The 26,398-nt window shown below is 36.0% G+C and overlaps 1 protein-coding gene across 4 annotated transcripts in view; it reads left to right on the top strand.

Annotated features, from left to right (window-relative positions):
- The window catches only part of GAS2 (growth arrest specific 2), a 127,950-nt gene that overhangs the window by 54,004 nt on the left and 47,548 nt on the right, over positions 1-26,398 (top strand). For all 4 annotated transcript variants that reach the window (XM_059388577.1, XM_059388558.1, XM_059388549.1 and 1 more), the window contains 3 exons: positions 4,273-4,336; positions 13,782-13,923; positions 19,532-19,639. In XM_059388577.1, the coding sequence (XP_059244560.1) occupies positions 4,273-4,336; positions 13,782-13,923; positions 19,532-19,639 (314 nt within the window). The remainder of the gene's footprint in view (positions 1-4,272; positions 4,337-13,781; positions 13,924-19,531; positions 19,640-26,398) is intronic.

Genomic DNA, 26,398 nt, shown 5'->3' with positions numbered 1-26,398 from the left:
GATGCCCTTGAGATTTTTATAGAATCTAGGTTATAAGACTGAGTCTCTTGCCACATATTTTTGAATAGGGATCTGTCTTACTTTTCTCAGAGCTGTTCTGCATTATGATTTTCTTTGAGGTGGTTTTGATTATTTTAAAAAAATCCAATGATAAAATCCTTCACATAATAATGACCATTGGCTGGAGAGCTTTCTATTTTTTAAAAAACAATATTTTAGATGAAAGAAAACAATAGTGATTCCCTCTTCTCCTAACTCAAAGCAAAAAACCATATGGATATTTCAATGATAGAGTGAAAAAAATGTTTTCTAGTGTAAACTTTAGTATAAGGAGAAGTTTTATTGTTTTTTCAAAAAGGGGAATCATTAAAATGATTTAAGATGAGTATCCTTATGACTCAATACAAAAGCTTTTGTTTAAATGCAATATACAAAATTTGTCTTTTATAATCAACTTAGGTAATTTACTAAAAATGGACTCATATAAATTATTTTATTCTCAGAGACAGAAAAATTAATGGAAAGGTGTTTGCTGTTTCACAAACTGACACATTTTTCTTAAGCTTTATACTTAGCACAAACTTGTAATAACTATCGGTTATCTGCTTTATATTTTTGTATATGCTGACCAAACTGACCTACTTAACCTGGGATTTGATTTAGATTGATTTATAATTAGTGGTCTCTGATATAAATGATAAAATATTCAATATATACTCATTATAATAGACCACTTAAGATTATACATATTATACCAATAGTAATTTTTTTATTCCAAAGTTTTTATCATGCCTAGCATAGTGAATTTTTCCCGATTGGTGCACACACACAAAAATGTTTTTAGGGAAAAAAATAAGTGAATTATTGTTGACTAAGCCAAATGAAGACAATCTTTAAACAATTTATAATAACAAAAATTTTAAAAACTAGTAAGCTAGCATTGGGCAAGTCTTTCCTATGTGCCACACACTGTGTCAAGAATAAAAATAAAGGGACACCTGGGTGGCTCAGTGGGTTAAAACCTCTGCCTTCGGCTCAGGTCATGATCCCAGGGTCCTGGGATCGAGCCCCGCTTTGGGCTCTCTGCTCAGTGGGGAGCCTGCTTCTTCCTCTCTCTCTATGCCTGCCTCTATGCCTACATGTGATCTGTCAAATAAATAAATAAAAATCTTTAAAAAAAAAGAATAAAAATAAATATTACCTTGTTTGATCCTCACCAAAACCTTCCAAGATATGCAATTTTGTTTATCCTCAGAAAAATGAGATATTATAGAATAACCTCCCAAGATAATGCAACCAGTAAGCCTTAGAGTTGATACTCACACCCAGATCTTTGTGGTTTGAATCCCATGGCCACTATACTCTATCAACTTACTTTAGAAACTTGCTTGAGTGCACAAACCAAACAAAGTCACCTCCTTGGGAAATTTAGATACTATTTAAAGACTCTTGAATTTAATTATATACCCATAAAGCAAGAGTATTTGCTTTTACAATTAAGTGAACATTGACATCATTGGCACTTTCTCAAGACACGAGGTTAAGATGTTAGTCTTTATTTAGCTTGTTCCTTGTCGAAACCATGATCATCACTGGATGATTGTCATCAACCTCGATTTTTGAGTTGTAAATGCCTACTGGGTAGTTACTATTTTGTGCTAAATTATGCACCTCTACAGCTTCATCTCATTCATCACTCACTAGTCAACAGACGTTGTTTTTTGTTTTGTTTTGTTTCATTTTTGTGGGGTTTTTTGGTCTTTATAGGCCAGGCATAATATACCTGCTTTTTAAAAAGGCATTACTATGTGAGACAATAACACAGGGTTTTTTTTTGAGGCAATTTATTTTCTTTATGAAAAATAACATTTCTAAGAAAATTGGGAAGTACAATAATCATCCTACTAGTTTTTCCTAAGAAATTATGCTGAGGGAGAGGTTCATTTGTCTTATTTTAAGGATACGAAAAAAATTTATTTATGAGATTTACATATATACGTACACACACATACACACACACACACACACACACACACACATATATATATATATATATATATAATATTCTTTTAAGGATGTAAAATGAAGAATCATGCAGTTACTTCTTCGTTTGCCAAAACTGATTTTCTAATGAGTCTAATGGTAGATTCAGCATGTGAGTTGGGCATGCCAAAGCTGTTTTAAGTTGCTAGCTCAGTTGAGGAAGCAAAGAAATACACAATAGTAACGTGTTTCACATATGTCTTTGTTACTCACATTATTGTTTTTCTTCAGGATGAATTTTATTTTCTATAAAATGTATCTATTCCAATACTTACATAGTCCTCAAACTACAGATAATGAGTTGGTTAAGGAATCTTTATAGGTGGGTCAGGTATTACTTTTTGTAACTGGTTATTGACTGCACATTGACACAATTTGGTCAGGTTAGTAATAATTTTTATATTTTGACCCTATTTCCATCAAGAAATACAGGAAATTGTGTCCAGGACTTCCAGAGCTATAGCCACTTACTTTGCATTGCATTCACTGAAGATGAGGGTATTAACAGGGCCTAAAAAAAAATCTTCCTCTCCTAAGTTTTTATGTATTCTTTTTTCCATTCAGAACTGATGTTTATTGCTTTGTTCCATAGATGGGGTTTTTTAAAGGCCTAAATCAGAAAGAATTTGTTATCTATACAGAAAGATTGATTTACATCATCTGCTTCTGTGTTGTGATGTTTGTGATTGTTCTCTTTTTGAAATTGATGCCTTTGTGGTATTACAGTCCATATGTTAAATGGCACTGCAGTTGATTCAATGAAGTTGTGAAGTTTGTATCATTCCAGCCTGAGTCAACCAGTGGTGCCTTTGAAATTGGAGTTATTAACTATCCTTATTTTTAGATCCTTTAATTAGAAATAACTTTAGTCCTCCTGATGAGGGGAATTCACTCAGGGTCACCTAACACCAAACTTTATATTACCAAGAATTGGAATATTCTATAGTCGAGATTTTTCCATAATTCTTTTTTAATGAAAATTATTGATGGAAATAGAATTTATTTTGTGAGCTTCAAAATGACATTTTATAACAAGATAATAAAATTGTGTCTGTTTAAAGCCAATTATGTACTTTTACAATCCAAGTAAATGTTCTCTTTCTCTTCACCACAAACTCCCAATAAATTCCATTTTGATGTCAGTGGACCAAATATTGCCAGTACCATAATCTGTGGAGTAAAAGAATTAGACATTTAAGTTAAAGGAATAGAATAATTCTGGAATTATTATAAAATTCTATGTTTAAGAGTTAAAGCAATATTACTGTTTTTCTTAAAATTGATCAATAAGCTAGTATTTTCTTTTATCAGGATATTGTCTCTATAAAGACCATTCTCAATGAATTATTATTTTTTAAATATCTGTTGGCTTTATTAGGTGCAGTACATAACAATGTATTTAAAATGCTCTAGCTTGTTAAAAAGAGAGCAATATAAGCATTACATACACTTTTGGTAGACTCAACGAATGCAACTATGATTTGTCAGCATTACTGAATGCGCCCAAACCAATTAGTAAAGCAAGATTTATTAAGCAATCAGAATATATTAGAATCTGATCAATACAAAGAACAGTCTTCTAATTTGCTCATTTTATGGACAAAGTTGATTATTGGTATATATTGATACATATTTACAAATCCATTCAGTTGAAAGAATATCTTTCTAAAGTATCATTTAATCAGATTTGATTAGCAGAGAACATCAAGTTTCAGAGTCTCACTTGATGTCACTGCTTGGAGGATAATGAAGGACTGTGGTGTATCACTTTTATCCTTATTCATTGCATTATTTCTGCTCAAATCATTAATGAGGTAGACTCAGGATTTTGCAGAGTCCAGCTTTGTTCCATGGTCTTCCACGTGCTGGGTATTTTTAAATTTCAACTATTTATATCATAATGACAACTAAATATATTTCCAAGATCAACTTACTAATATTGTGTAATAAAAGAAAACACTTTCAGGATGAAATTAACTCAGGGTAAGATTTCCTGAGACTCATGACTTTGAGAAGAGAGGTGAAGCAGAGAGTTTTGAAAGCTGGTTTAAGACTTCGGTAGAGCTCAGTGTACCGTGGGCTGGGATGGCTTCTGTGAATGTGAGAAAGAAGACGAGCTCATTGACGGGAAGCATGAGGAACGAGAGATCATTGGCAAGCCTGTTCGCTATTGAGCGGCTTTACAATCCCTTCTATTGTAAAGGTGTCCACCTCTGTCTTGTCTTTCAGTCCTCCACAAGCAACCCAGAGAAGTGTGTCTCTGTTTGCTGGAGCTTGGCCGGATTGCAGCCAGGTAGGTCAAACTGCTGCCACTATTTCAAGACGTGGACCATCTCCGCATTGAAGCAACTGAGAAGCTTGCTGGCTTTTCATTGCTAATTTAACCCGCACATTGAGAAGTTATTTTTTCCAAATATAATTTGTACAAACATCTCAAGAGCAATTGTTCAAACTTAAAGCATGACACCAATATTCCTAGCCCTACAATCTTGTCAAAGCCACTATATCTAATAAGAATTTACTAAAAGCATATCCTCTCATCTAATACATTTGCCTTCCAGTCTTTTCTTGGGGGGTGGGGGAGGGTCTTGTACATCAAGTTGTGTGTGACAATTACTCTTTCTGCTAAAGTCTATTCCTGTTATGTCTCTCTCTCCCAACTCCTCACGTCCTCTCTTTCTGTTTATTCTTTATAATTTAGTTCTTAATGTAATCCCTAATACCATCTACTAATATTTGATAAGTTTATTATTAAATAAATTTCTTTTTTTTTTTTCATTTTCCCTCATTCAGCATCCCATGTCTCAGGTCTTTTAGCTTCTACTGCTAAGTTGGGGGGGGGGATAATTTTTCAGTTATTCTCCGTATTTTCATTAGAGAAAGGCATAGAATATTTTCCTTCATATGTGAAGATACGTTTGGAATCATTTTCTTCTAGGAAAAAAAAAGTAATTGTAAAAGTAAAAATCATAGCTAAATAGACAGAGAAAAGGACTTTATTACCTCAGGTGACTTGCTTTGGTTTCGTGTCTTATCTTTCATTTTCTCGCAAATGACCAAACAGAACTTCTGACAGTTCTATGAAACCCAAAGAATTAGAAATAAAGATGTAAGTGGTCAAAGAAGACTTGATTCAAAATAAAAATTCGAATTATTTAGATGTTTCTCATCAAAATCTGGGTATACTGTTAGGATAGAGATCAGATGAGCCAATAAGATAAAGTGAGAGCTAGCTCTGGGTGAAAATTCTCAAAGAAAAATTTATAAAGAAAATCGGGGTAAAGAAAATACGAGGCATACCCATCAGCAAATTACAGCAATGGGTAGAAAGCTTGCTGCCAGTGAATAGACCTGGGCTTTTTTGTTTGTTTTTATTTTTGGTTTTGATCCAATGGGAAATTAACCTGCAATCAGAAGTAACTCCAGGTTCCATAAAACATGATCGACAACATGATCTCAACAAATTGTATATCAAGTATGAATTTTACTTTACCACAGTACGTGGGTATGAGGAAGAGTCTTTAATTTAAAAAAATCAAATTAAGTATGACTGAGGCTCCACTCAAAATGAAAAAGCCAATTTGAGACAGTTGGAGCTTTCCCTATTCTCTCCCATACTGTTCCCAGATACTGTGTGAAGACCATGGGAAAGGGTCCCCGGTCCTCTGTTCTCTAAGGCCTCTACTACTGGGGCTTAGTTTGAGCTTGGAGTGTCCCACTCTTTCTTTGGACCCCACCCCCCCTACAGAACTGTCACCTTCTTGGGTTCTATGAGGGAGCAAGACAACGGCATCAGTTGCTTCTAGGACTCTGCTAAGCCACCCAGTCTTGGGGCTTCTGACCTGTAGGGCAAACAACCTTGAGTCAAAGGAATGGTATCCTTTGAACTCTACAGATATGCCCTAAAAGGGGGAAAGTGAAAAATACAAGGGGAAGAAAAACACACAAAGTAAAATTTCAAAAATGAGCGGCTGCCACTGAAATGTTAGAGTGAGAGAAACATGGATGGTTTCTACTTAAGAGATAAGGCAGAACATTCTTTCTTCAATTATTTAAATTTTAATTATACTGCTAGAATATTCTAAAGGACCAGATTCCATTTTGTTGTTTTAATAATCTAAATACATGAATCAAGTCAGCATCGTGATTCTGAAAGCCATGATATACAGGTAGAGAGAAGGTGGTGTACCATCTGCAGAATTAGTCACGTGATGTCATTATTCTCTTGTTAGTTTATAATATTTGCTTATTTTCTGGGTTTATTTTATTTTTTTGATTATGCTTTTTATTACTGGAGCACTCAGATTAGGAATCCTGCTGGACCAGACTTTTTTTTTTTTTTTTTAAGATTTTATTTATTTATTTGGCAGAGAGAGATCACAAGTAGGCAGAGAGGCAGGCAGAGAGAGAGAGAGAGGAAGAAGCAGGCTCCCTGCTGAGCAGAGAGCCCAATGCGGGACTTGATCCCAGGACCCTGAGATCATGACCTGAGCTGAAGGCAGCGGCTTAACCCACTGAGCCACGCAGGCGCCCCTGGACCAGACTTTATAACTATGACGGATTCATCAAAGGAGAAGACATGCTACCCAATGACAAATCCCTTTAGAAATCCCCTTTCCTTCAGTTCCAAGTCTGGCATAAATTACCCCTTGCCATAGTACATAAAACAAATTAAGATTTTAATTTTAATGACAGAGAATCATAAGGGCCTGGTCAATTTCATGGTGATGGATCATGTCAAGTTTTATGTGTTTTTTTTTCCCCAGTTTGAAACTGATAGTCTGAGTTGCTCCATTTCTTTATCATTCTTTTTTAAGAAAACCAGTTTATTGGGTGACATACAGAAAGGTGTCCATATTTAATGTATACGAGTTGATGAGCTTGGAGATGAGTGTATATCTGTGCAACCACACCGCAGTCTATGCCATTAGTCGATCCATTACCCCCCACATTTTCATCCTGCTAGTATTAGGATTATCACCATCGTCATTGTTATTTATGATACGAATGGGTTGCTCCATTTTTTTTTTAAGATTTTATTTATTTATCAGAGAGAGAGAGGGGGAGAGAGCGAGCACAGACAGAGGCAGAGGGAGAAGCAGGCTCCCTGCTGAGCAAGGAGCCCGATGTGGGACTCAATCCCAGGACTCAATCCCATGACCTGAGCCAAAGGCAGCTGCTTAACCAACTGAGCCACCCAGGCGTCCCGGGTTGCTCCATTTCTGACCATACTTAACAACCATGTAAGCTGGTGAAGGCAGTAATTATTCATATTACAAAGATATTACTAATTTCAAAAAGGAATTATCTAAGGATTAAGATAACCCTTATGTTACAATGCTCTATTTATAAACCTTGCTTTTATTTTCTTCACTTACTTGAGTGACGTGAAATACTGTACTTACACTGAAACCCAGAAAACATGCTGAGATCATTTAGGGTGTTACTTTTGTTGTGTGTAGCATAAGGTAAAACAGTTGAATATCAATCGGATAGATTGAACATTTAAGTATACATGTCTGCTTAAGTTTCTATCTGTACACATTTGAAGATCTTATCTTTTTTTTTATTATTATTATTTGAATGGAAGTTCAATTGTGCTTTACAGACAGAAACCAGTAAACCCAAATTTCACTCCCTAAGCTGTATGTTGGAGCATATTAGTTAAAGGGGGAAAAAAAGGAAAATTCATCCACCTGACCTCATTTTATTCCTAAAATTTTCTTTGAACATATTGAAACTATGTCTGCATCCTTACCTTCTGCTTCCTCCTCTCCTAGTGCCTCCATTAGAGGATTACAGAAATTACTGAGTTAAGACATCATTAGCCAAAACTAGAAGTGATTTGGGGAAAGCTCTTATGAATCAGTACATTAATTTGTACACACACTTGATGAGTTTTTTACTATAATGAAGTCCCCAGTACAATCTTATGAATTGTGAACATTTTTCCAATAATCACTGACAGTTGATGTTTTTAATATTTGATTCTAAACATTAACTCCTTGAAATTACATAAATGTCATCTTAAAAGTATCCACATCACTTCAGATATGATTCTCAAGACGTTTCTGATTCTCTGCCATCTTCTCCTGACTGGGAACACTCAGTGACACTCCTTTGAGAGCTGTGGGCTTCTCTGAGTTCTGAGATGGGAGAATGAGACCACTTATTTTTGTTCTCATGGGTAAAACTTCCTTTTATTGTCGACTGAATAGAGCTATCATCACTGGAGAGTGAAATCCCACTGTTAATATTTCAGAAACCATGTCAGTTTCTGTGTGTAAAATATGCATGTTTTCCTTTTAAAAAGTAAAACACTCAGCAAAAGCAGGTCAATAAAACCTGAAAGATCTTTTTAATGACAATGCTTTGATATTCATTGCTGAAAAATGTCCCTATGAAGTTGACATTTTACAGACTACAGAACTAAGATTACCTTTATGCTGTAAGTTAAAAACTTTTGATATTTTGGTCTGGGGCCATAATCAATAATTAATATCTTAGTGGAGCTTTTTATATTATTATTTTTGAGTGTTTCTTTAATTTTGAATAACACTTATGACCATTTGAAAGAAATATACTTGGTGAACATTTTTGTTAGTCTCCTATTTCAATGCATGGCCTAATGAAGTGTTGCTTAAAATAAAAATATTCTTATACAAGGTTTATTAATTAACACGTCCTATTTAAAACATTTGACTCTGCTAAGAATATCACATGTGCTCACGTGAGTGAAATTTCCTTCCAAATGTAAATCTATCTTTAAATTACTTCAAAACAGTATAAAAATAGGGCAAAACTATCTTGCAAGAATCTATAAACTGTCAACTATAAACTCATCTGTTTATCTATAAACTTATCTGCCTTAAAAAGGGGGAGTTTCTAAAATGTGTCCCCCTTACTCTACTGAAATAGGTCCCAGATGTCCTTTGTTTGAAAACTCTAGTCTACTAAAAAGTTTATAAATTCTCTTAGTTCAGGGCTCAGTTTGAAAGCTCAATTATGTCATCTAGACCAATCTCAAAAATCATGTCATGTGCCAGAAAAATGAAAAAGCCATTCCTAGTACCTCTTCAGAAAGTTATTAACCAGAAGATCCTGTCTCTAGCAGTTTGCGTTTTTTTTTTTTTTTTTTCCAATGAGACAAAACCAGATTCCTCACTGGGGTATACAGATGTGAGGGTTTGGTTTTAGTGGATTCAACCTTCTTACTCTCTTTAGTTGGACCCTTATTCAGTGTGAAGACAATAAATTCTCTCTCCCCAAATTCAAAAAATCTCATAGCTGGAAAGGAGTAGAAAACAGTATAGATTTGTGACAACCTCATAGAGTAGAAATGTGAGGTGGTATAGAATTAATCATGCAAACCAGTAAAAGCAACCTTTTGGAGAGCAGAAAAAAAGACCTATTTGGTGACCAAGTTGGCTTGCAGGTGTGAGCCCCCAGCCTCAGGGGAATGTCATGATTTACAGCCTGTTGACATCTCCAGACAGACAGGAAGCCAATGAATCGTATTTAAGTGTGCATTTTGGGACTGGCTGACTCTACCCTAGGCAGCTTGAAGTATTTAAAAGCCAATATAAGCAGAGATTTGGAGCTTAGTGTTGATTCTCTATGTTCAGTGGCAGAGCTAATTTTCAGCATTCCCAGATAAAGAAAAATCTCCAGGGCAAGGCTTTCCATGTATGACTTTGTTACCAACTTCATTCAAACTTAGGCTAACTTTGGATCAGACATGGTGAAGCCTATTGTTCCTCTAGTAATACATTATTATTTTACTTGTAAAAAGCAGAGAGAGAGAGAGAGAGAGAGAGAAAAGAAAAGTAAAAAAAATTATTCAGCCTGTTCCTGAAAGGTGGCCTGAATCCACCAACAATTACAAATGAAATCATATTTTCCAACTGGCTTAATTTATACGTTCAAATATGATGTTTTTACTTGTGATTGACTTTTAATTTTGGCTGTGAATTCTAGTGCATTAAATTCCTCTAGGTTCTCTGCCCAGTTTGTGTTATTCTCTTAAGAACATTAAATATAACAAAATTTTATACCTTGATAAACTAAGAATTCAAAGAAGTCTGGGGAGATGAAAAAGAGTTGCCTGCTGAAGTTCATCCAACGAGTTAGGAACAAAGCTGAATTTCTAACTCGTTTGGCTATATCCTGCACTAAGAAATTTCTGCTGCTCTATAATTCTAGGAAAATGAGTATAAAGAAAGGCTTTGTAAAGGATACAAACGGGAGTAATAATATAAACCGTAGTAATAATACTCCATTACATCTTAATTTTCAGGCCCCTACTTTATTTCATCTGGTGGTATAATACATTTTTCACTCAAAAAGCTTCGTCAAAAACTCTTTAGTGCTGTAGTTTCCTAATGGTAAAACTTTGATTCATCAATTATCAACACAATTTCAGAGGCTGTGCCATGTGTTAGACACTGTCCTGAACATATAATGAATACTCTTTCTTTCTTTTTTTTTTTAAGATTTTATTCATTTGAGAGAGAGAGAGAGCTTGCAAGCATGCGAGTGCACACCTGCGCACAAGCTGGGGGAGAGGCAGAGGGAGAGGAAGAAGCAGACTTCCTGCTGAGCAGGGAGCCCAATAGGGGGTGTAATCTCAGGACCTGGAGATCATGACCTGAGCCAAAGGCAGATGCTTAACCTTCTGATGCACCCAGGCACCCCTGTGATGGATACTCTTTTCATTTCTCCTAACCACATTAAAACAGGAGTTAGAATTTCCATTTTATATTGAACTGACAAGGAGCCTCAGAAAGAATGTCAGGATGCCCGAATGTGTGGGGGACCCTGAAGATGTTCAATAGCAGCTGCTGTTCCAGCATCCTCCCTCCCTCTCTCCCCACACCATGACATCAGACCTCTGGGGCAGGCCAGTTTCATGTCTACTTTCCTGAAAGAAAACAGACTTCTCGAGGTCAAGCGACTTGCTAAATTTTAAGAGTAGGTTAATGGCACAGTGAGCTCAAGTCTACCTCAGGGAAGAAGGATACACAAATCTCCATGTGAGTGTTGTTGGTACTTGTCATCAGTAATGAGATGCTGGGTTGACTTCAGTGTAACTAATGAAGTACTGGAAAGAAAAATAATGTAATTGGTTTAGTTTTGGATAGGGTTTAAAATCTGCTGGAAAATTTTTTGGTAAAGCATTTGTATGCACTTAATATTGACATGTTTTATTAAAGTGATATATGCAATTGAGGCACCTAGATGGCTCAGTTAAGTTGTTGGACTCCTGGTTTTAGCTCACATCAGGATCCCAGGGTCGTGAGATCAAGGCCCACCACCAGCTCGGCCCTCATCCGGGGAGTCTGCTTAAGATTCTCCCTCCGTCTTCCTCTCCCTCTACCCCCTCCCTCCACTCATGCGCTCTATCAAATAAATAAATAAAACCTTCAAAAAAGATAAAATGATACGCAATTAAAGATCCAGGACAATGAAACTAAATTCATATTTGGGTCTCAAAATTATTGTTGTATGATACAACGGGATTTTTTTTTTTTTTTCCATTCATGTGGCAGCCCTTAAGTACCTGCTGTGTGCCAGGACCTATGCTGGCTCTGGAGGGTGCTGTGAATTAGACACTAGTCTCCACTGATACAGATTTGCAGTCTAGTGCCTATTTCTATTATGTCCCACTAACTGGATAATATATATAAAACATTAGATATATGATGAATAGTGCCTAGGTCTTTTAGCTAACGATTTATTTAACTAAAAATTATTCAGTTCATTAGAGATGGTTCTCAAGAAAGCAGTTGTTCTGTGGAGCTAGACTGTTTTGTACTAAATTCCCAGTTTTCAGTTCTCAAAGAGCTTCTGACACAGCATGCATCCTTACCCTGTAAATTCTGGGAAAAAAATATTAGAGAATGGAATAAAAGAGTTACAGATGGAACCTTAAATATCACTTTTACTACTGATAAGATCCAAGTTGATGAAGCCAGGGAGGGAGACAAACCATAAGAGACCCTTAATCTCAGGAAACAAACTGAGGGTCGCTGGAGTGGAGGAGGGTGGAGGAGGGATGGGGTAGCTGAGCGATGGACAGTGGGGAGGGTGTGTGCTCTGGTGAGTGCTGTGAATTGTGTAAGCCTGATGAATCACAGACCTGTACCCCTGAAACAAATAATACATTATAGGTTAATTTAAAAAATTAAGAAATAAAAAAAAAATGATCCAAGTTGGCAGACACGCTTAGTGTCTTTGACCTCCAGAAATAGGGCAATTAACTACCTAATTACAAACAAAGATGGAGTTTTCTATGGAGGCCTTTCTGGGGACAACTACTTCCCTGTAGCTGAAAGTGCGAGCTGAGTTCAGAAAGCTTGTTCAGAAAGGTGAACTGAGTCAAGCAAGTTTAACTGATTCTTAGATTTTACAGTTTGATAAATCCCTCCGTCTTGCTGGAAAAGTGTGAGTAATGAAAGAGAGAGGCCAGGAATTAAACTAATTGAGTACCCTCGACAAGAACAAAAACATCAAGAGTGGGGAAGTTGCTTCCTCTGGAAGTGTATCCTGAACACATGTGTGATGATGTGAGTTAAAGTAACAAGCCATTAGAACAGAACAATAATCTAAGTTTTTGTATTCAATGATCTTTTGAATATATTATTAACTCTAAGGTAGTAGACATACCATCTACGTATTTATTCTATGTAGATTATTTTCTTTGTAGATTATCCATCACCTATTTTTTAACTTCCCAAATGACTCATTCCTCTCCTTTCTAACATGTAATCACCTGATTAAAATGTCAGAGAAAAAGAACCTAAGCCCTACACTGAAAAAAATCTGAATTTGCGTCTTTGTCTTGCTCCCAGCTGATTCTGTTTCCTTTCTGGATCTTTATTCTTTATTTTGTAAAAATGTAAAATATAACTAGATGATCCCAAAGATCCTTAACAACTTTCACATTCTGGAATTATCTTTGGTCTTCTTCACCCAGGTATACTAGATAAGCATCTAAGAAACCAAACCAATTTTAAATTTAGCTAAAGAAAATTACATTTATGGGAAATAAGAATGCCAATAACAACTATTACATCTCTCTTTTTGAACTTCTAGGGTATTAATAATTTATAACATAATTTTTAACATTGTTATTCTAAATTATTTCTCTATTTGATTTTGTTCATTTTCTTTCACTGGACCCCATACCTACTTTCATTACATTGTTTTTAAGTGTATAATCTAGGACACAGTATAATCCCACACAACATTGTTCTGGACTCAAAGGAGGTATATACAATTAACAGTCATTTCTTCTCTGTTAAATCCTTTAAGGATGTTCATTTTGGGAATTGCTATTTTCATCTTTAACAAGCTTGTCTTCAAAATAGGAATTCATTTACAAATCTCAAATCTAATAAATCTAAAAGCTGAAGACTAAAGTTTACATGATAACTCATGTTATTGCCTCAATGTATTACATGGAGTATTTTTATTCTTAATATGCCAGTTGTCTATTCATGTGTCTATATACATATCTAAACATAAGTGTATATGTATATATCTATATCAAAATCAGATATATGTGCTTTTTCCTGCTTTAAGGGAGGCCAGTTTTAGAACTTACCATTTCAGTGCCAGAGAAAGTTAGTTTTAAAAAGTCAGCAATTTGGTCCTATGGTGGTCGTGATCAAATATAACATATGGTAAGTAAATCATTAGAAGTTATGCATGTGTACTGATGTGGTGTCTTTTAAAAGGTATGGTGTGGAGCCTCCTGGTTTGATAAAATTGGAAAAAGAGATTGAACAAGAAGAAACACTTTCTGCTCCCTCTCCTTCACCTTCTCCTTCATCGAAGTCTTCTGGAAAAAAGAGTACGGGGAACTTACTGGATGATGCCGTAAGTAAAATTGATTGGATTTCTTACCAGCCCTTACTCTTTTGTGAACTTCAAAATTCATTCTGTACAATCTCTTGTCAATCTAACCTTCACCTATTTCAATTTCATTCAAATTCATTTTTACATCCTATGAAAAAGTTTGTAGTCCTACAACAGTGGAAGTAGTCATTTTGAGATTCCAAACTGAGCCAGTCGTTTAAAATAAAGTGACCTGATTTCTACTGAGTAGTATCTGAAATTTTAGGATAAGCTAACTTCCTAAAAATTATCTTTGCAAACAGTTCAACCTTGATGTTTTGGGGTATGGTTTTTTGTTTCACAGATAAGAAGCCTGAGGTAGGAGAAGAGAACACCAACATACCACAGGGAACAGAACTGCCTTTGCTACCTGCCTGCTATGGGCCAGAATCTATCATTGTTTTTCAAGTGCTTTTGTTATCATGGGGCTCCTTTCTTGTTGAAGAAACTGAAGCAGAACTTAAGATGCCTGCTGAGGGGAGAGGAGCTAAGACTCCAACCCAGTTTTGCTGTCTGTGGTCCCCACCCCTCTCACTAGCAGAGTCTTTGAGTCGTGGTCTTTGGTAGAGTAGGGAATGTTTTCATAGACCCTCATAATCACAGAGAACAGATTCAGGAGGATCAGCAACCTGGATGAATCAAAATTCTTGGGCTCCTCTGTTGTCTGTTAAAAGTAGTTCTTGGTTATAAGAAGTGTGTTTGGTAGTGTGCATGCATTCACCTCCCAGCCCATAAACTTTGAGTGCAAAAAAAAAAAAAAAAAAAGGGCGGGGGGCAGTTTTTCAAAAAAATAGTTACCTCAGGGATGTTAGATTAAAGTATGTCTCATACATGGGGAAGGTACTTAGAAACTAGCACCAAACATAATGCCATTTTGTGGAACAGGCAGGACTGAAAAGCCATGCTGGCCCATAGTTGAGTTTCCTTCTCTAGGGTCTGAGCTGTGAAGAGCTGGGGTAAGGGCTGACTGACCCTGTAGGATGTGGAGGAAAGATTGCTCGCCTTTTGCTTTTCCCTGCGTAACATTACGGCCTATATTGCAGAGTCACAGAACCAGAAGTACCACAATTTGACAGATTGAGAATTTCCATTTCTAAAGGCAGCAGACTTAAAACTTAGCTTGTCAAGGTATCTTAGCCAATACCAGTTTAATTTAGTTTCTTTTGCTCGAGTTGCTCAGGAATTAAAGACTAGGAAGGACATTGATATCCAATGCTATCTAAAAAAAATTTTTAAATCACAGGACAGTTTTTAGGATTGGTCACAAGCCCTTTGGTTTTTCTTATAAATGTGTTTCTCTGGGGCTACTGCACTTGATTTTTGTTCCTTTCCTCTTAGCTGTCACCTCTGTTTATTTTCTCCATCAGAGGCAGAGTTCTGGCCAACATCACCCTAAGCCTTTCAGTGAATGGATCACCGAATCAAATGAATTTCTTTAAAATGTTTTATCTTTTTAAATTTATTTTAGATGGAGGGGATGGAGAGAGAGAGAGAGAGAGAGTGCTCGCAGGGGAGAGTAAGGAAGGGGATGGAGAGGGACAAACAGAGCCTGTGTTGATCCTGGAGACCCAGACTACGCTGGATCTCAAGACCTTGAGATCATGACCTGACCAGAGATCAAGAGTCAGGCTGCTCTACCAACTGAGCCACCGAAGTAGCCTCTCAAATGAACTTTTTTTAGTTTGCAAATTAAGAGAACACTTTCTGGTGTTTGATAACTATTTACTATTCTGTTCTTGAAATTATCTTCCTGAACATTATTGCTACAGGAATGATCAGCAAAAAATGCAACTCAGATTTGATTAATATAATATAGGGGTTCCCTGTCACATTCAAGGATAATGCCCAAACTCATTGACACACCATATAAGCGCTCTAGGATCTGGCCCATTTTGCCTTTCCTGGACTTTTTACCCTGTGGACTTATTCTTGCATTCTGATGTATCCATTGTAAACATGCCTGCTAATCCGAAATTTCCAAGGTCATTTTATATCCTGTGTTTTTCCTCACTTGCTTTCCTCTTCAGACTTCTGCTTACTCAATCTTTGAATATTCATATAAGCACTTTTTCATCTTATAAAATTCAGATGGCACAGCCTCCTATATAAAGTTTTTGTCAGCATCTCTTATCTTAGGAAAAACTGGCAAGTTAGTTCTTGATGCCCCAAAGCTTTGTGTATATTTAATAAAGTATGTGCCTTATTGGACATAAATGCCCATTCTCAAGGTGCGGCTCCTGGTCTCCACGACAGTATCCTATTTTATTCATCTGCCTCTATCCAGGGGCATGCATGAGGGATAAATGACCAGTGTAGGTTCTAAAAGTTTAAAAAAGCTTCTGCCTTCTTCTGTTTATCAAGCAAAGCCATGTGCTCTGGAAATAGTTGTACTTACTCAGCCTTGCTGTAGCTTTGCAGATGGTGGAGATGTTGCCCCTTGAAGCCATTTACATGAACCTGGGAGAAGTAGCTAGAAGGAACCCGGTTCCTTTCCTTCACCATCTTGTCCCATGTGTGGCCATCCCTTGGGTAGGGGGAGTAAAAGGACAGGAGAGAGAAGGTGGAGCAAAAAGCATGGAAGGGATTTTGGAAAAGTCTTGCCAAGACTCCCATTGAGCAGTAGAACGAGACAGGTACTCTCTTGAAAGTGGCCTATTGCTCTGGGGTTGTTCTCCCTACTCCAAGTTCTTTTCTCTCAGCTGCAGACCATGAAGGGGATTTCAGAAGAGCTTTTAACCCCCTGGACGTTTACCTGAAGTTTGGGAACATAACTGTCTGTTTAGTTAAGGGGTTTTAATTGAATGTAGGAAATGTGTCACGTGGATGTTTCTGTACTATTGTACTCTGTTCTGAAAGCCTTTAAACCAACATTTCTCAAATAATGTTTAATCAGACATACTGCCAGAGGCCCCATGGGGAAACGAATTCCATGGTTATGTTCCTTTGAGAAATACAGCTTACTATATAGTCCCTATCTAGAGTTTGGCAATGCATGCATTGACAGATCAAAAGCAGTAGTGAGTTCTCTGAGAGAGTCTTGTTTCATCTGGAGTTTTCCAGACTTACTTGGACACAGCCATCTTTTACAGGCTTTTTCCCTCTACATTGGGGAAATTGCATTGAAATATTCACATTCTGGCTAAGGGGTCATTTTTTACTGGTGTGTTTTGTTTCAGGGACAGTGGAACAAAGAGAAAAATAATTTGGGCCTCACCCATGGTTTAAATCAGAGCTTCATATGTCAAATATAAAAAGGAAAGAGTTCCTATGGCAACTGCTCTGCTGTGTGTGAGGCCTTACCAGCCATAGGGGAGTTGAAATTCTCGAGCCGCGGTGTGTGCTACAGAATAGGGGTATTAGAGAGAGAAATAGAGATTGCTTGCAAAGTCCCTGTGTTTTGTTAATAATATTGGCTATTTTTACTCTGGTGAAGTTATTATTTTACCAAAAAAAAAAAAAAAGAAAAAAGAAAAAGAAAAGAAAGGAAGGGAAAAGAAGGAGAATAAAGAAGGGGAGCAAAAAAGAAGAAGGGGGAAAAGGAAAAAGAATAAAAAAAGAAACGTTGTCCTAAGATATCATATTCCATGAACAGTTTCAAAAATAACTACCAGTTTGAAACTTCTTGTATCCTCCAATTTCCTTAGGGGAATTGTGGAAAACTGGAAAAAAAAAAAAAAAAGATAATCCTTTATGCGGATAATCCATGCCACCTTCTTTATCAAGATATCTTTAGAGAAACCCACTGAATGTGGAGTTCATTCAGATTAATACATTCTCCAGATGTCCTGATAGAAGGAATCAACTGTAACCAAAATAAATAAGTAAATAAAGATCGGGTTGTGTTGAGTTCTCGGTTGGCCTTTGCTCACTGTGAGCGAGTTCCCACACAATGAATTGAATTCCGTTCTAAGAAACCATTCTTAACGTTCTTCCTCTTCTCCATCAACGTCTCAGTCTGGGGATGGGAGATAGTATAATTCTGAGTAATCAGGCTCCTCTTGAAATCCTATTTTAGCAGAAAATTGGCTGAGTTCCTGGCCAAAAACAGAACACCTGCCAGAATGACTTGTCCCAAGGTAATGTAAGAAGCACAGATGTCATCAGTCACTGTTGACTTCACGATGTATTTCCACTACCCACAGTCTGGCCTTGTCTCTTCCATTTCTGCCTCCACCTCTCACACAACTACAAAAAAGCCCTTGATTTTAAAAAGCCAGTCCATTTTCAAAGCTAGGAAGGCAATGGAGAAGGGCAGGTCACTTGAGAATATGTTTCTTGTCCTTTCTTTCTTTAGAAACCAATAGTTTCTGTGTTTCATCTAGGAACCCTTCAAGATGGAAACACTTTCCACGCATAATCGTGATTGTCTTGTCTTAGAGGAACCACTTGAACACCAATTTATTGCTTTGCCCAGTTCCTATGCAGCATTGAAGCTGTGCCAAGCATGGCTCTTTTAAAGTTCGGACCGTGTGTCTTTATGTTGCTGACTGTCTGATTTTCTGCTAGATGGCCAGTCCTTTCTCGGTCCCTCCCTTCCTTCCAGCCTTCCTTTTTCATGGAAGCCCTTATTGTGGTGAAAAGACATGTATAAATTAGCAATAGTATAAAGGGAACATAATTGATATCTATATTTATATATTTATATTATATATAAATATATTATAAAATAGAAATATATATTTATATTATATATAAATATATTATATATATTATATATTACATTATTTATATATATACTTTTACTTTAAAAACATGTGTGTATATGTATATGCACTTTTACTTCAAAAACACTTTTACAAATACACTTAGAAAGAAATACACATAGAGGAACTCTGAGAACATATTCACTGACCCCACCCTACCCCAGAATGTGGTTCATATCACTTAGATTATGTATTTTTTTTTAAAGTAGGGAGATCGTTAAAATAGAGATAAAATCTGATATTCAGACAGGGATTCTATATGACATGTAAATTGTGAGACACTGCCACAAAAATAGGTTTTGGTAGGTGAGAATTACTGACCTGGAGTGAATTGCTGGTTGACTCTGGGTGAAGTAGAGATGATTTCCTAAAGGAAATCTTAGAATTCAAAATAATATGGAAACAGTAGGCTCGTTAAAAAAAAAAAATTAATTCTCATTTATTTTGAAAATGGTAAAATTAATATCATTAAGATCATAATGAGGAAATTTTACCCTGTTAACACACATTCTATTCTAGCTTTCAATGTATTTATCTTGGCAACCCAACGTACAGGATCTCGTCGGTACTCCCCCAGTGAGAACCTAGCTCGTTATTTCTACACTGCCAATTGATTTGCTCATCATTATCCTCCGGCATCATCTTTATTGTCATCATCCAGCTTATTCCTTTGTGCGGTTACTGGCCTTTGGAAAATGCCTTCAGGGCCTGACTTTTATATAGTTAGGATTTAATGCGATATTGCTGTGCTCATATTGTGTCCATAGTTTGATATAGAACAAATCTAAAAGCATTAATGGTCTGGGGGCCTTTGAACCCACAGAACAAATTAATCTAAATGGAACCCGATTAAGGAAAATTGAACTTTGCCTGCTCTTCTTCTTCAGGTGAAGCGAATTTCCGAAGATCCTCCTTGCAAATGCCCAAACAAGTTCTGTGTGGAGAGGCTCTCTCAAGGAAGATACCGAGTGGGAGAAAAGATCCTCTTCATTAGGGTAAAGTTTTACTTTTCACTTGATATCTTGTCCTTTCTGAGGCTATTCAGGACCTGAGTTGGGAATTACAGGGGACATGTGACCCATAACTAAGCAGGAGCTTTCCTGATGCTACATAGAGTTGGATTTGAAGATAGGAGGTATGAACATTTGTTAATATATTATACATAATTACTACTGAGGGCTAAATAAATAGAACTATCTTGCTCTTTTTATATACATACAAATACACACATCAACTAGATCATAGAGACCAAACACAATGAGAAAAGAAAAATCAAATTCCTTTTTTTGTTCACACATTTCATTTCAAAGGAACTTAACCCCCCCCCCCCACTCCCCAGACCCCACACCTCATAGGAAACAGAAATAGTCTCTTGCCCTGGTCTTCCATATCCCAAGTTTGGGACATGATCATCCTATTGGTCCTGGTAACTTTTCAAATGATTTGAACATGATTTTTTTCAAGATGTTTGGGTCATGAACCAGAATGAAAATGCAAACTCATTATGATGGCATGGTTAACTAGTGACTGTCATTTCTTACTGTTTTCTGGGTTAGAATAAAGAAGCATGGTTGGGTGCTAATGAATTTTCTGGTGGTCTTTGTCCATTTTACAATCATTTACAATCATTAATGTCCACTTCACTAATGAAAAATCAGACTAAATACCATGAGAAGTTTTAGGTTATTATTAGTGGCTCCAAGTAATGTCTCATGCTTTTTACTTGTGATCTTTTTTGGTGAATAATCAAGATAATTTCATCTCAAAATAAATTTGTGACATTTTCTAAGACCAAGATTCTTCTTTTCAAAATTAAAAAGGTGAAAATACAGCACTCAGCTATTCCTAGAAATTAATAACTATCCCTCCCCATATCTTTTAGTCATTTCCTAAAGAACGGGGGTTAGGATTCAAAGGAACTGCATTCTCTCATTTGAATAAGTTAAAATATCTTGCTGGTTAATCTGTTTTGTGGAACAAAATAAATGTGTGCGGCAAGTACCATCAATGAAAATTCTTAACAAAGCTCAAAATCAGTGATGACCCAGTATAAATTTTGTCAGTGTAAAGTTTTCTTAACTACAACTTTTGACTGAAAGTTATTCATAAGACAAATTTTTAAGGCTCTACAACATGTTATTTGAAGAAAACCTTGATCGTGATTAGCCTTTAAAAAAGTGTTCATCATTTCATTTTTTAATCCAACTTTAGGGTCATGTTTATTGATTTTTTTAAAAAATTCCAGGTAATAATTGCTATTTTGCATTGTAATGACGATGAGAAAAATATAATGATATATGATGATTAAGGGTTTGAGAAAAATCTGAAGAATGCCCTCATTAAGATAAACGGTTGCCCTAGTATTTGCTTATTGTTCTCTTGGTTTTTATTAGAAAAATAGCATTTGTGTTTATTTTTGCCAAACTGCCTTCTTTTGCTTTAGTACATTAAAAAATAATAATTTAGCATCTCTACAGATGTGCTTAAGTTTTACTAGGTTGACTTTTCTCAGGTCAACCTTTCTTGAGACTCAAGACTTCTTGAGAATGTTAGGCCCTAAAGCCTAGAATCAAAACCTAGGGCTTCATTTATCTACATAATTATTGCTTCCTATTTCAGAAGTGTTAACAAACACATGATTAATAAATTAGATACTTTTCCCTATAATGTAGCCTAATATATTTAAGTACAAATATGTATCACATATGTCTATTTGTGTCAGGTCTTCCATATTTAGTCAATGGTCAGAGAATTTGATATCCATATTTAGGAATATGATAAATTTACATCACATTGGACATTTAAGGTATTTTTTGATGTTCTGCTTTTCTATTCAGAAAATGGTTTCCTTTTGGTGAAATTCTTTTCATGTATTGTTTATAGAGTAAATGAGATTTGCTTTACTGAAAAAAATTTCATTGAGGTCCTGAGTGAGAGCATTTGAATTTAATATCAGTTCCCACAGAATACACATATTGCACACATTCTGTTTCATGTTGCACACATTCTGTTTCATGCTTCTGGTGTCACAAGGGAGCCTGCAAGAGAATTAACTGGAATATGGTTTTCCTGATTGGCCCAGCAAGTTATGGCATCACTCGGCCATGCCAGGTGCTGTAGAACAGTGTTGTGATTACCTGTACTAATCCCCTTCTCTTTTTACACTGTTCACAGGTAATTTACACTGGTTTTATTTTTACAACAGGTTTTACTTTATTTTTGATTTTAGTTTACTTTTATCATTATGTTCAATTACCAGCATGTAGTACCTCATTAGTTTTTGATGTCATATTCAATGATTCATTAATTGCATATAACAGATTTGACTTTGAAAGTGATCCATTTTTTTTTTCAAATCCTTTTGAAACAAAACTTGCTATCACTGCATAAATTGGAAACTAAAAGCATTTGTCAAAAAAGGAAAATATCCATTAACGTGTATTCATTGAAATTCTTATCCTTTGGCTTGCTAGGGGTCCATTCCCACCATGATGGAGTAAACTGATTTTTAAAAGGCCCCTCTCCTTGTCTCTGTTTTCCCTAGAGGACTTCACCACCCATTCTACCAAGTTTAGGAGCTGAAATGTCACACGAAGACCATATGCACCTTTCATTACATGTTATCTCCCTATTTCTTCTTCTAAACTGAATGGAAAAGCTAAAACAAAGTCTTATTGATGAGTATACATTTTTACTAGTACTTTTTGATTTGTGGCTTGGACTATAATTAATTGTCATTCTGCACTCATTCACTGTAAGGAACTGACAGTTATGACTCAAAAATACTTAGAGACCATAGTTTTCAAGGGATCTTATGGTTGTTGCTGCTAATATCTTTAGTTTGCTCTAAACACCTGGATTAAGTACTAAGTGCTTATAGTCAGAATCTCAAACATACTAGGGGAGTGATTGCCTTACTGTCTCTGCATTGCCGTCCTGTGTTTCTTATGCTTGCATTTTTAACATTGGCATATTTTAGAATTTGCCATATCTCTTTTTAGGCTACAAGGTGTGGCCATATTTACTACATAATATAAGTAGATGCGTTTCTGCATATTATTATATAAAACACACATACAGTGAAATATACATGGTACAGTACATTAGTGTTTATTATCCCCTAGTTTTCTGTCCATTCTGAGAGCAGCAGTGTTTTCATATGGCCGTAATGAACCTGTCCACACAAAGAACAATTTTGAGTCATTTAAGGCTTGTTAGGACTGTTAACTTAGCTCTTACTTAAAGATATCACAGTTACTAAAACACTAACTCAGAAAAAATCATCCCTTAGAAAGTCATAAGTATAAGATTTTCTTAATCTTAAAAGATTCTTTTATTTTTACTCTTCATCTACTCTTCTCCATATAAGCCAGAACTAACAAGTTAATTGTCAACTAGATTTCAAGGTTTGTTGACAACACCCAATCACTTTACTTACGTATGGTTTTAAAATTACTATGTATGTGAACACAACTTCTCCTTACACACTCAAAGAGATACAATAACAACAAATAAGAATGAAAAATACAAGAATGTTTGCAGATTACAAAGAAAGAGCCAGGAAGACATTTTCTGCAGCAGATATTTTTGCTAAGCATATGTCTTATCTCTTGGCTTCTAGAAACCAGTGTATGAATAGCTACTTTGCATTGCTGGCTATCTAATATTTATTTATATACACACATCTATATGCTTACGTGGGCTTGTTTATTTATATGTGCATGTCTCCATTTAATAGTAAGGGATTGTCTTTACCCAAATATAAAGAATCCTTTAGTACAAGGGAGAACCTCTGAGGTTTTTGATTGTGGCTTTTAGGCAAAGACGCTAATAATCCCCTGCAAAAGTCAGAATGTTCTTGTTTCTAACTTATCAAAAACAATTTGAAGCCAGATTTTTGCCCTACATCTTCCAGTGAGTGACGTGGTTTCTGAACTATCTGCTGGGCAAGCAAGCTAAGTGTAGCTAATATGTATCTGCGTAGTGAAGATACACATTTACTCTGCTCCAAGATATAAATATTTCAGTTGGTTTTCAGTGATTTTGAAATTGGACAAAGATGATAAATGCTCTTTGTTAATTTCTGTGGTAACAGATGTTTGGATCTTACCATTTAGCCATGATCTGTATCTTTGAAATATAAATAAATGAATCTGAGGCTTCAAGTTGTGATTTTGAGGGAAAAAGCGTGAATTTTCCATTGTCTTAGTTCTTACAGTTAGTTGGTTTCTACCCACACTTCAAGTATCAAGAAGTCAGGTGGCAATATAAATCTGTACAAACTTGTAGGAAAGGTTTTCAGAAATATGTCATAGATGCCATAAAAATATACTATTTAATTTCTCAATCTAAACTCAATGATGATAATGTTCTGTATAAATAATAAATAATTATTTAAAGTGATCTCTCTGAGGAGTGCCTGGCTGGCTCACTTGGCAGAGCATGTGACTCTAGACTTGGGGTCATGAGTTCAAGCCCCATGTTGGGTATAGAGCTTACTTTAAAAAAAAAGAAAGAAAAGGAAAAAAAAAAGAAAGAAAAATTACAGTAAAGAAAAAAAAAAAAAAAAAAGATCTCCCAGATAATCAGCATTTGCCTTATCTGGGAACTCAGTGGAATTGCAAATTCTTGGGTCTCACCTGAGATGGGTCCCAGACACCTCCATTTTAACAAGCCATTGAAGTAATTGTGCTGTGTGCTGAAGTTTGAAACCACTCATCTAAAAGATGGGAAGGAAGAGATTGTTGTAACACAGTACAATTAGAAATAATTTGCATGTCTGATCATGGAAAAATATAACCATTCAGATGCTAGAAATGATCATTTTGAAGACGTCTATGTATCACTGTGAGGAAATACTGAAGATATGATGTTAAGTAGAAAAATTAGATTTTTAAACGGTATTTACATATGAAATATGTCCCTGTGGAAATTATATATAATTATGATTAAGACTTGAATGGAACAGAAATAATTATTAAACAGTTTTTAATTTTTGAGGGCATAGAATTTTGAATGAACTAATTTTTGTTCTGCTTTTATTCCTAATGATGACATTAAAAATATGAACTCTTTAAAAGAAGCTAAGTCAGCAACATGATACAATTGCAGATTTGAAAAGAAATAAAGGAGGGGACGTCTAAAGAGTGTCAGATTAATCAGCTGACTGCTCCTTTTTCTGATCATTGTCTAAGCTTCCCACGTTCTGGAAAAGGGCAAGGAGGTTTATTGGAATCATGGTGTTATTTAGATTAGGGGGGACTTTGCATCTTGTAAACTTGTGGCCTATTGTCTCCTTGGATGAACACCTTTCCTTGAACCATGCTCAAGTGCAATGTTAGGGTAGTGACAAATTCTAGTTAAGTAAAAGACTATTCAGCAAATAGTGCCCAAATCAAGCACCACAGAAAGCCAGCTACCTCGCGATAGATCCCACTGGCTTTCTATCTCTTGTCAGGATGTCCTACTACCAGACATTAGAGCAACTCTGTTATGTGTGAAGATCCTGCCCCATGAATGTTCTATTCATTAGAGCCATTTACATCTACTTCATGCATTAAGAGAGATCAGTATGTCATGTTGGGCCATTTGCATGTCACTGAAAATTGAGCCATAAAGGAAAGAGATATCAATGGATTAAGGCTTTAATGACTAGGAGAGAGAAAACAGAGTATAAGGTTCACTGATGGGTCTGCAAAGAGAAGGGGCGTTATCCAGCTGTGTATATGTTTGCTAGTGCTACGCCAAAAGACTTTGAACACCCAAGGAAAGGTGTTCAGAGATATTATCTGTAAAGAACGGTTATCAAGATAAAGAGTTTAAACAGGTGTCTTTAAGAACTCTTGTTATTGAGTGGACTCTATTAGCCTCTGTATGAGCACATGGTAGATCTCATTTTAACCTCTCATCCTGGTGTGGTAGATACTGTTGCTGTTCCCACTTTACAGATGAGGAAGCTGAAACATGGAGGTGGAATAACTTCCCAAAGTGATAAGCTAATGAGCAGCTGAAGTGGCATTCACAGGCCTAACTCCCACTCAATGCTATGGACCACAAAGCAATATTGATTTCTTTATTGGAGATTATCTGAGATTTCTTGGACGGTTGAATATGTTCATGTGATCTACTAACTCCTAGAGTGAGATGTACTATGTAGCATTTTCTTGATGTATGTGACCATAGAAATGTTCCCTCTCCTGGCTTCCCCACTCCCACTCCCCCCCCCCCCCCCCCCCCGAGCATCATCCTGGGCTAGGAGGCCATGAAAACATACTTTGGGAAAAATATTATCAATTGAAGCAAGTGAAAAAAGTAACATAGAACTATATTGAAAGTTTTCTACCTTTTGCCAGAGTTAAAACCCATCTATCTTAAAGTACTGCTAAGAATTATTGAATTTGTAGTCATTTTTACCTTCAAGTTCCATTTGGAAACTATGATTCAAGAAAATGACTGGAAAATCCTTAAAAGGAAAAACACCTAAAATGTAAGAAGTATCATTCCTAACATGCCTTTCAGTGGGGATCTTTCTATACATTGTTTCTCTGGATTCTCTCCATCTCACAGCTGGTTTTGAAATTACTTTTATCTTTCTGTTACAAATGAAAATACAAAGTCTTAGAGGGTTTAAGGTTTCAAGGAAGCAGTTGATGAACAAACTGAAGTCCCAACTGCCAGACACTCCACTCCACGCTGCCTCCCTGGGGCATGTCCATTGAATGCAAATATGTTATTCACAAGGCTAGGTCTCTAAG

This window comes from Mustela nigripes, chromosome 1 (assembly GCF_022355385.1).
Source record: "Mustela nigripes isolate SB6536 chromosome 1, MUSNIG.SB6536, whole genome shotgun sequence".
In the NCBI taxonomy this organism is placed as follows: domain Eukaryota; kingdom Metazoa; phylum Chordata; class Mammalia; order Carnivora; family Mustelidae; genus Mustela; species Mustela nigripes.
The sequence above is the reverse complement of the archived record's forward strand: the minus strand, read 5'-3'. Positions and strand labels throughout refer to the sequence as shown.